Genomic DNA, 12,433 nt, shown 5'->3' with positions numbered 1-12,433 from the left:
CTTCACAGTGGAAGAAAACTTCAAACTTAAACTTTTTAAATGTTTAGATTATTATGTTATGTTGTACTCCCAAACTTTGAGAAACATATTTTTCTATAAATCTGTTTTCTATAGATAAATGATAAATACTGTCAAACTACATACAACTGTACAAGAACTCTGACAACATAAAACTAAAATTACCCACAATTTTTATTTAAAATCACGAACAGTCTGATACAATAAAAGCACAAAATTACAAATCTTACCAGGCAGTGAATGCCAGCTTTGAAACAGTCAGTTGGCAACAGAAAGGCATTAAGATTTGATTACTGAGTGATTTTAATGTCTCATAGTTTATGATCTTATTTTATTAATGGATATGAAAAGATCGGATCTGTAGCAGCTATCATATTATTTTACTGTAAAATCTGCAGGGTGCAGTTTAATCTGTATTAAAGGACCAGTGTGCAGGATTTAGTGGCATCTGGTGGTGCATTTGCAGACTACAACACACTTGCCTCATTCTCCTGGTGTCAGCGTGGAGGAGAAACTACAGTGGCTGTAAAACTCACAAGAGAAATAAAAAAAAATCCACCTAAATGTTACACACTGGACCTTTAAAAGAAGAAGAATAGAAGAAGTTTCATGAAGTAGGCAGTGGTAACGTCATATTGCATGATTTCTGGGTAATGTAGTAATTTGTACCCAAAATTAAAACCAGTACCTCTCGCTACCACCGCCAAAATCTTCTCAAAGCACCTTTAAAGTAAAATGAAATGTCTGATAAAGCCAATGATTCATATTTATGTGTATAATTAGGTTCCTGCAGTACCGCTCATTTAATAAACAATGCTCTCATCACAACACGGACACAACAAACGAAGATCGGTCGTCTTTTTCTTCACAGTTCTGCATCGGTCACGCCTCTTCATGGAGTCATGAGGGTGAGATGTGACGTCATAAACGTGCAGTCAAAGAGCCGCTCTTCCTCTGTGGTGTCAGCGCTGTTGTGTTAAAACCCAGACAACCCCCCGGACCGGATTCTACTGGTCCACTGCCTTCAGGATGTCCTTCACGGGCGGCCTGTCCAGAGGGTTCTTAGATGGGTGACAAAGAAGGACCTTCCCTTCTTTATCCAGCAAGAAGTCTCCTCCCAGCTGAAAAGATACGAACACATTAAAGCTTGAATTGAACGTTAAGGTACAACGGAGGCTTCGGGTTTACACACAATAATAATAATAATAATCAGGACTGAGGTGCATTTTCATATTTCGACTAATATTGTAAATATAAAACTACAACATGCGTCTTTCTGTTTATATTCAATGTGTATTAACTGGTTTACTTTCATGTTATTCTCACTTAATTATCTGTTATGTTCTATGTGTGTAACAGATGTGAAATATCTTTAGCGCACAAATGCTTAACAAATATTACTGTTTAAATATTACATTTCTTTGTTTATTGTTCAGTACGAAGAATTAATAAAAGCTCTCCTGTATTTTATAAGATACTGTTTATTAATCGATACCTATTCAAACCACTCAGGGACACAACGCACGCCACAAAAAGGGGCGTTACAGGAAGTTAAAACCACATATTTCCTCGGTTTTCGTCACCGATTCAACGTGTCGTCCGTTCGTACCTGGTAGATATCTTCCAGCAGGCGAGGGGGGACATCGGGGAGCTCTCTGTTATTGGTTTCGTACTCGGAGTACTGCAGCAGGCAGCTGAAACTCATCACCTTGGCGTAGGATGAGCCGAGGCCAAAACTCCTGTAAAGCTGTGGCACAGAGCAAAAGGACTGTGTTAGAGAAAGGGCACCATTTCCAGCAGGACACACGTGTTTGGCTGTTTTATATCATCCAAAGTAAAAAGGAAAGAACATCAAGCTTTGGATTTCAGCAATGTGAACTTCACTGGACGACCTAATCAGGTTCTTCACACACTTAATGATTGATGATTGCGCCTGTGGCTTGTGGAAAATCTCCTGTTTTCATATTTTGGTTGATTTGTTTCCAGCTCACATCTGCTAACATCTGGTGGTTGACTTGAATATTTTGGAGGCTCAGCTTACCGAGGCTTGTATGACACATCATCAAACAGCTGCTAAATCCTGTGTTTGTGCTGAGTCACAGCCATTTCCAGTTTCCATGAATTACAGCTTTAATTGTCATGCACCTGCTCACCAGCACTGGATATCAATGTGTCGACAGTTTTATATAATACAGACGCAGGTTTGATCCACTGTAATTAGATTATTTTGTATTAAAATTTTACAGAACAAGACAAATCCTAGTTTTTTTTAAATTCATAACATTTCCTCATTAAACAGTGTATAAACTCTTTATATTCTATATGTAGTGGAGTTCTTACTTTATCCCAAATGTTTCCAACAATGGTCAAACACTGAACCCATGATCTAGCGGCAGAAGTTACATATTGCACATGTAGTTTCAGTCTGTTGATTGAGGTGAAAACACACATCCTGACCTTCCTCTGAGGATCCAGCACCATGTCGAAGGTACATCCAGTCTGCTTCAGCCACAGTTTGGCTCCCTCCTCGCTGCCGAAGCAAACCACGACGACCGGCGCTGACCGAGCCTGGAGGAGAGCCTGCGGAGAGACAACATTAAACCAAATTAAACCCGAACACTTATTACGAGCCACTTTAAGAGCTCTCTTTTGCTTCTTGAGAATCCGTTATGCTCATTATTCCACATTTTTGTTCAACTGCCACCAATTTATCTCATATTAAAGTAAATGGGTTGTGGCCGCAAAGGCTGAGTGGAAAAAAATGTTGGAACTCTCTTGTAGCCAGAGCAGAATAAAAGATGTCCACACGGTTAAAGGAACACTTCAACATTTAGGCAAATGCTTTATTGCTTTGTCTTTGCTAGAGGAGACCAATCTGAGAGAGTCCGACCGATAGATCTGTAGGTTGATATTGGTATCGTAACAGTATCAGTGTATATGTAAACAGCTGTGACATATAAAACTATTAGGATTGATGCATTAACCTTCAAGTGGAGCTGATTTTAACTACTTATATACTGGTGGTGGGTTTGTAATAGTTAAAAACAATAAGATAAGATGAGATGAGTTCCTTTATCGATCCAGCGTAGGAGAAATTTAAATTTAGCACAGCAGAACAAAAGGATTAAAAAAGTACAACAAAATAAAAATATAATGCAAATCCCCAGCAAGCTCATTTTATTTGTTTTCATTTGTACATAAAATCTAAGACTGCTGTATATATTTATATTTAGTTGTTTAGTTTATTTGCCTCTGTAATGTGGCGGAGTGGAAGTGTAAGGCAGCATGAAACCGATCTAAAAACATGGCTGCTATTCTGGAATAAATATACTTTGTTCGGACAACAGAAAGAAACCCGAAGCTTGGTTACGGCTGATAAGCTCACAAAGAGAAAGTAAATATCAGAGAGAAGCCTGGAGAATTAATCACATCATAATAAAAGAATCATGTAAGGGGGCAGAAACAGCGTGAGGCAGTTGATCGAAGGCACACCGACCTTGCTCGCCTCCACCTCGGCCACGTGGTCGCGTCACGGCTGTCATCCAAAATGTCTGATGAGAAGCAGCAGCAGCTTCTGCCCCTGATCCAGGTACTGACCCAGAGTCACGCTCCTTTAAAAGCACACCACACAGAAACCGCCTCAGACACAACAACGACACAATAAACCGCAATTTAAAGCTCCCAACCTGAGGGTCCGGACCCCCACTACGGGACGCCAAAGCTTCACTGGAGGGTCAAGACCTTCTTGATTTAGATAGAAGACTTACTCAGAAGCTTATTAACTCAGTAATTTATTAATTTAAGTGAAGTTAAATTGTTATTTTTGAAGTTTAAATTGTTATTCAAGACAGCAAGTTCTTAAATAATTATTTAAACTTAAATAAGAAGAGAAGAAAAACACTGAATTAGTCCAAAACAATCCTATTAAAAATGTATAAGTGTAAAAAATACAAAGAGAGGATTTTATAAAACGCTAAAAATCTGATAAATGCATCTTTATTACAGAATTCACAGGAAATAATCTAAAGAAATGCTCCAAAATGTACATAAATTGCTCGTTTTACACAAACTTCCTGCAGTTTAGGTCCATTGTACAGTTTATTAGTTGTTCTCTACGTGTTGAATAAAATATGAAATCTCCATAATATACGTATATGATTTTGAAGGAAACACTTAACTGTTGCCTGGTAACCTTTTATTGTACTGCTGAGCAAACAAACTGGGGATTTTAATTAATAATAATTTCCATCCTGGTGCCGGTTGCTGTTAGACATTCGAGGCTCGGTTGTGAACTCACTTTCCAGTCCGAACGTCAGTGAACGCAGCATCCGGGCTCACGCTCTCTACGATCTTACTCCCCGACAGCAGTCTGTCCGTCACCTGCAGGTCTCTGTCCACACCCTCCAGGAAGGAGTCCCACTCCCCCTGCACACACACACACACACACACACACACACACACACACACACACACACACACACACACACACACACACACACACAGACCCAATATAAGCACACACAGTGTAATAACGGGGATACAACACCTGTGATTGCTTTCATTATTCACAGGTGAATAATAAACTGGACTACACATAATCCATCTCCTCTTGTTTCTAAGCAACGAGAGCACAAAGAATCAAAGTCTAGTGTTTTATATCGGCTTCATTAAAGGTTTTAATGTCACAGACACACAAACACAAACTGCTCTCTGCTGTAAGTTTATGGCAGGAATCATTATTGTTTAATGGTTTCATTATATCAGCATCAAACCAGTGGTGGAAGTACCAGAGTGTTTCATATTTTCTGCTACTTTATACTCTAGATGCTTTGTAGATTAATAACATGATACAATTACACATTTCAGCATTTTTGGAAACAGATTTTAGACGTTTTAATGTGGAAATGTAACATTTTATTGCTTTAAGGGGAATTTAATTGTTCTGTAAAACTTAAATAAAAAGAATCAGATTAAAGTTGATTAAATCTGTGTCTGTATTATATCATATATATATCAGAAAAGATGGTGCCGGTGAGGTCAGCAGCCGTCGTACCTGCTCCGACTTTTACTCACACAGCTGCTTTCAATACTGTAAATGTGTGTGTGTATATATACGAGCTACCCCCCTCTAAGTTTTACACTTGGAGTCTACAGTCTATATTTTATATGTTATATTACAGTCTATATTTTATCTTATTTTTGTTTTATATTTACGCTTATATTGTTTACCTTGTGTGTTATGTGCAATCACTACTGTTTTACTGTAGTAGTATTTTGTTTTTCTTTACTACTGGCTGCAGGTACAAAGAATGCATTTCACAAATACAAATAAAACCTCTTATCTTATCTTATCTATATATAGTGCAGTTGGGTCAGTTACATATGACTATTGATTAACAAGGTACTGAGCGGCATATAAATTAATTCAAATTAACTCCACTTTTAGCTGCAGCAACAATAAAGTGATGCATCAATAATTATAGTCGAATAATATATAAATATTATTCTGAAATGTGAACTTCACTGTATGTAGTGTTTGTCTATAAATGCGACTTTTTACTGTGTGAAGATACTAAAGCTGAATTTACGTCATAATATGCAAAAATCAAAAATGTAAAAAAGGCGAAACAAAACATACAAACCTCCAGCTCCAGAAGTTCCTCCACCTGCTCTCTCACGGCTGCCTGGCTGCAAAAATACAAACGCTGTGTTATAAAGCGGCGCCAACGCTGAGCTTTCATTTCCATAAACTGGAACCATCAGCAGGAATCACACAGATCGTGTTTTTCAATCTCCCTTTTTCTCCCCTTTTAGCCTCAACAAACGTATAATTCATCCCTGTAATAAAAACATTAAGACAAATGCGGAAGGAAGTGCTGAGCAGGTTTAATCAAGGTTTCTGTATTTGTACCCACATGATAAAGGATAAAAGATTTAAAACTTATAAAGAGAGATCAATAAAATAAATAACCGTTAGAATAAAAAAGGTTAAAGAAAGAACAACTCTGCCCACGTTACTACAACTCTGAGAAAAAGCTGAATGTTACAGAACAAATGGAGACAGTGTTCATTTAAAACCGCTGTACTGAGATCAGGAACCCTTTTTAACTGTGAATATCCTTCTTATAACAGTTTATAACACAGTTAATAACCCACAACTAACTCTCTTTAAAACACTGTGGCACGCAGAACATCTGTATTTTACAGTCAGTTTACAGTGTTTATATAACTATTAATAAAGTATTTAAAGTATTTTAATTAAAGTTGTTGTCATATTTTTTTTTTTTTTTTTACTCCATTTCAGTTCGCACAATAAAACTAGTTTAAATTCTGATTCCTTCGTTGAGAAATCTTTAAATCCTCACCCAAAGCAGTAATATACAACATTATTAAATAATACATATTATAGTGTTTATACAACTATTTTACAGAATTTTAGTTTGAAAAGGAAACAAAGTTGTTGTTGTTTTATTTTTGTTTTTACTACGTTTATATTCTGATTCCGTCACATATTGAGCCCAGTAATCAAAGCCTTCAGTACGTACATGAAGACAATACAAAGCTTTATTTATATTCAGTGTACTCCTGATAGAAGAATAAACCACAATATACCTTTTATAAAAGGCCCAGTCATCCAAAAAATACCGTCCACTGAAATGAACTTAAAGAAAACCTCCTTGAACTCAGTTTATATGTTGTTCTTGCTGCAACCTGTAACAACTGAACTATAACACATTAAATACATTCTCCTATACGTTTAACAATATAAGAATAAGATAAACATGTTTAATTTATTTATTATCATTGTTATAAATCTGATACTTACTGATAATACTTCTGCCACACAGCCTCTGCTTCACTCTTCTTCTTCACTCCAAGGCTGCTCAACAATAAACAACAACAACAACAACAACAAAGAAACAACACACAATTAAGAGGATTTACTTTAATTGTACTTGTAGTTATAATTGATTGCGTGATTCCTGCAGGGTTGTTAACCTTTTGTAGAGCTGTGCCCCGGCTGTGATCAGGCCGAATAAAGTGGTGATCTTATGTGGGACAAACGTCTCCAGGGACTCTGTGTGGGAACAAAGGAGCACAGTTATTGGCTGATTTGTGCCATGTCATTGTATTTGGCAATAAGCATGACAGGGATTACATTGCACCACCTTTAATGCCAGAGGGCCTCTAAATCTAGTGACTTGATCACACGGATCTGCTTTAGAGGCATGTGCTGCTGCCAGCTTGTGAAATATTCAAAAAGGAGATACTTGTGAATTATAGTTATATTACAGGGTAAAAGAAATGTGGGTCACCTTAATACACACATTAAAATGAATGAACAGAGTGATAACAGATGCAGCTGCAGCTTTACAGTATGTGATTCGATTTAATTCAACTAGATTTTACATTTTCTTTTCAAGTTGTAAAAATGAAAACCCCGGACTTCATTTAAAATCCCCGCATTTTAATGAAGCCATGCGTATTGGGAACAATATATAGGTTATTAAACTATAATAAACACTATAATAGAGTTACTCTGACCTACTCTTTAATTCGGCACACATATAATCTATTTAGAAACACGAATTGGAGCCAGATTTCGGCTTTTAGCGTTGACAGAGTTGATTGTTTACAACAGTCGTGTCCTGTTCAAATACGCTCTTGAAGCAGTGTAATGTACAACATTATTAAAGCATAAAATAAAGAGTTATTTACATCTTCTGTGTGCCGAATTACTCATAACACCACAACAATTCACATAACATAAAAGTAGTTCTCTACGTGGTGTCTACTTTTCTCTGCAACGAAAACACACATAAAAACTTTAAATCTTTAAACGGAGTTCGCCACGATGAGTCTGAATCTGTTCCTACCTGCAGCTTGCTGTCGGGCTTTCTGCAGAAGGATTTTCCCCAAGTTCACCAACTGACTCAGAGCACTAGTTAAAGTCTCCTCGGACACAGTCACATCCTCAGCCATGATCACCTGCTCCAGCCTCACCTGCACCGACTGACAGCACCACCGACAGCCGTACGAGAGCCTACAGGCGCCCCGAAACCACGTGACCCAAAACCATGTGGTGCTTAAAGCCTTGTATGGCAAACACACCCAGAGACACTCACATAGCACTGTAAAAGTTATATCTTAATGTCTCTGGCAAACACACAGTGGAGGGTGAGTTGCAAACAGAAAGAAAAAGATTAAGATAAAGATAATTAACCTTCAAATAATGGAATAATACTCATTCTACCTACTCCTAGTGATCATGCTTTAAATATAAGTGGGAGATATGAATATTAAACCCACTTAAACTTGATGATTTTATTTAATTTGGAAGATTTCTTTATTTAATAGCAACTAATAAGCTGTATTTTGCTAAATTTGGGGCTGTTTTCTTCATTATTTAGGCAAAACTAATAAATAATGTCCAGTAAATCTTAATTTATTTAATGTTTGTATATTATTAATGTGTTTTTATTTGTATATTTGGTCCGACAGCTGTATGTTTCTCCCTTCTGTCCACTTAATTCTTGTTACGTCTCATTAAATCCGCAGTACTGAGGACTCTGGAGGTCAGCACATCATCTACAGTCCAGTCCTGACGTATGTGAGCTGTGTGCTCTGGGTGTGGTCTTTAACTTTAATTTAATGGGATAAAATGTTGTATTTGTATCTTATAATTGTAATTTATTACGTCAAAATGTTGATTTATTATAATTCCACTTAATATCGCACCATTCCCATTTAGGAAGTCAAATGTTTCACCTATATCTCGTAGTTTTAGTCAAAATGTTGACTTATTTAATACATTTAAGTTAGATTTCTTGACCTATATGGTCAAAACGTTGACTTGGTATCATAATTTTAACAAATTAAATCAAAATTTGTACTTAATATCTCCTAATTCTGACTAAATAACTCAATATTATGAGTATTTGTATTGTATCCTACCTAACTTCTCATGTCCTTTGAACAACAGAGCCTCTAAACATTAATATTAGTTATTACTGATTATTTTCCTGAGTAATTACATTACAGTTACATTACATTACGAGACTATGGAAGCTCATTAACGCAAAAAATAAAAAATGATCAATCACAATTTTAACCCAGTAAATCCAAATCTTTACTTAACATTTTGATTTCTTATCATAAGAAAGCACACACACAACACAAAACTTAGTTCAGGGTCTATTTTTTAACAGCGAGCGGTGTTAAAACGCACTTCAGGGTTTTAAATAGTTAATTAATTATACGTTTCTTTTTTCCCCCAGAGAATAATTACGCGAGATTGAAGGTAAACCGACTGATATTGTTGGCAGATCCAAGAGGAGCCTCTGACTGTTAAATACACAACACACAATAACTGATTGATTTCAGTAAATCTTCACTGAATCAGATTATAAAATACTAAATTATTCATTTTAAGTATGAAAAACTAACTTATTTAGACTCTAAAAATCTGAATAAATCACAAATAACTCATCTTTTCAACTTAGTAAGTCAAAAATGTTGACTTGTAATCTCAAAACTTGAACTTAATAAGTTAAATTTTACCTTAAAATGTTGAATTGTAGTGATAGATGGATGTTTTAGGTTAGGGTAGTAAATGCATACAGTTTGTTTAGGGGGTGTTGGTCACAGTCACAGGGTCAGATCACTAAAACCTTCACATGTGATTTACAGCAGTATGTTAATAGGATGGCAGATGTGTTTCTGTTTGGATGTACTGAAAGGTTTGTATGGAAGTCGGGGGAGAACGTCTACGCGGAGGTCTTCTCTCCACGCTGCATGGATAAAGGGAATTTCTCCTACACTGGCGTCTTATAATTGTAATTTATTGAGTCAAAATGTTCACTGAGTATCTCAAAACTTCAACTTTATTAAGACAAAATGTTGATGTATTATAATTTCCTTTTGCTTAGTATCTCATAATTCCCATTTAGGAAGTCAAATGTTTCACTGTTATCTCGTAGTTTTAGTGAAAATGTTGACTTATTTCATACATTTAAGCTACATTTTTTTACTTAATACCTTTAGTTTTTAGTTAATGTGGTTAAAATGTTGACTTGGTATCATCATTTTAACTCATTAAATCAAAAGTTGGACTTAATATATCATAATTTGAACAACCTATTTGACTAAATAACTCAATATTATTGTATTTTTATTGCATCCTACCTAACTTTTCATGTCCTTTTCTTTTCTAATCTCATCATTAATGGGCTTCCATAGATTCCTTTGGTACATTAAAGGTTTGCAAACAAAAATAAAAGAACAACAGAGCCTCTAAAAAATTGTCAACCAGTTTTTTTATTGACTGCTGAAACATTCATTCACTCATTCAAATAAATCATTCCCCCCTTCAAGTTTTTAAGCTCGTAAGTCCACCGTAGCACTTGAACGACCGGTTCTCCCAGTGCGACAAAGACAACGACAACCAGTCAGCACAATCTTTGATATGAGAAGAAAAAAAATCACACAAACAAAACCAAAAAGTGTGTTAGACCGTCAGTGAAGCAGCAAATAAAGCCGATGTGCCATTAAACACATCGATCTGTTTGTACTTTGTGGAAATGGTTGAATTAAAAATGGCTAAATTAGGAAACTGGACATTCAATTAAGAACCGCTGCAGCACCGTCGTTGACTCTCAGTGACGATGTTTTAGCATTTAAAGGCCTCGAATTCGTAAAAGACTTTGAGGTCATTCCAGGTGATTCACCTGCAGAGCGGTTACCTGCTCTCGTTGTGCTTGAACCAACAGCGAGTCATTATAAACACACACACACAGAGGCAGCAGCTGCGTACACAGTAACGCAGCCTCAGTGTTTGTATGTTGTTTTATAAGGTTGCTGCATGTAAACATCACATCCCTTTAACTTCCCCCAGATTAAAACTATATTTTCCCCCAATTATGACGTTAAGACGTCTCAGGACTCGTATCCGTTAAAGAAGAAGTGTCCGTTTGTGTAGCCAGAATTCAATCACAAGGGGTCACAAGGACTTATTTTGGGTCTAGAAAGCTTACAGGTAGGCCTATATCTCAGTGAATGTGTCAAAACAAAAAGCCTATTAAGTCTGTATGATTGTTAAAAAGTATAAAACATAAATAATACAGAATCAAAAGTTCCCTAAACAGGAAAATAATCTGCTCAAAATTCATCCAAATCTCTCGTTTTACACAAACTGTATTAGGTATTTTTTAACAATCATTAATATTTAATAGGTATGTTTTTTGACAAATGTTGACAGTGTTCTCCCTGATGTTTGTTTATCAGAAGCTCTGTGAATATAACTTATGTTCACATCTTCAAATTTTAGATCTTAAATAAAAATCTAAACTTAAAAAATAACAATTTAATTTAGTTTTCTTCATAGAAATGAATGAAATACTGCCAACTGTGTAGTTTTCTTAAATTATTACATTATTATTTAAGAACTTTCTGTCTTAAATAACAATTACCTAAATGAATAAATTACTGAGTTATAGGCCAACTGTGTATAATTTTAAAGTCTTCTTACACCCTCTTAAAATCAAGAAGGCCTCGCGACCCCTCTGTGAAGCTTTGGCGAAAAGTGGCTACGCAAATGAGCAGGAAACATACAGACGGTATCTGATGGTAACACATCTGGAAGGTTACGAGCTCTTCTCTCCCCAAAGTCTAAAAAAACAAACCAGCCTGATCCATAGAATCATTAGGAATCGTGACAGAAGGAATGATTGTAAATAAGACGACAGTATGTGGTTGAGCTTCCCCCTCATCAATAATCAGTCAGAGACGTCAGGAAACATTCAGGAGTCACTTTTACTGGATAATAACCAGGTTGGTTTTTACTTTTTTAATGCATCTCGGGCTGCAACTGATCATTTATTTTATTACAAATCAATTAATGATAATAGATTCATGGATTAGTCTATAAAATAGACTTTCATAGACTTATAAGTCATTAATTATACCGGAATATAGCTGCAGTTTTATTAGTTTTCTCTTTGCCCAAAATCCTGGTTTCATTTTCTGATATATGAATATTGATTCTGTATTGATTGATTCTGTTTCTCTGCTGGGTCCAGTGAAAGGATGACTTTTTTTGTTCCTGAAATTAGTTCAAAACCAAGATTTATTTGATGTATTATGACATAAAACCGTAAACCTTCACATTTGAGTCATCGTTAATCCGTTAACTGACTTCCGGTCGCTGTCATTGGCTCTCTGAAAACTCCCTAAGATCTCTGACAGTTGCTTCAGCAGCCAACCCGCCTCTACACCGACCCCCTTTATTGGTCACATTAAAAGAAAAGCGGGGCTCCGACACCCCAACGAGAGAACCGACACTTCCAGCGAGTGTCGAGACAACTAAATAAAAAGAGACTGCTTCAAGTATCCCGAGTGGAATTCAATAGCCCTGAAA

General features: G+C 36.2%; 1 protein-coding gene across 1 annotated transcript; it reads right to left on the bottom strand.

The window, feature by feature from the left end:
• Nucleotides 1–174: 174 nt before the first annotated feature.
• selenol (selenoprotein L) lies at nt 175–8,078 on the bottom strand. Its single transcript, XM_051409782.1, has 9 exons — nt 7,896–8,078; nt 7,018–7,096; nt 6,845–6,898; nt 5,661–5,706; nt 4,316–4,443; nt 3,515–3,629; nt 2,476–2,598; nt 1,628–1,765; nt 175–1,139 (listed from the first exon to the last, which is right to left on the bottom strand). Exons 1-9 carry the CDS (start codon nt 7,999–8,001, stop codon nt 1,026–1,028), a joined length of 903 nt encoding a protein of 300 aa, XP_051265742.1. The 5' UTR covers nt 8,002–8,078; the 3' UTR covers nt 175–1,025.
• Between the last annotated feature and the right edge of the window lie 4,355 nt (nt 8,079–12,433).

Source organism: Dicentrarchus labrax, unplaced genomic scaffold, assembly GCF_905237075.1.
Source record: "Dicentrarchus labrax unplaced genomic scaffold, dlabrax2021, whole genome shotgun sequence".
NCBI classification, from domain to species: domain Eukaryota; kingdom Metazoa; phylum Chordata; class Actinopteri; family Moronidae; genus Dicentrarchus; species Dicentrarchus labrax.
This window is presented reverse-complemented; position numbering and strand designations above follow the sequence as displayed.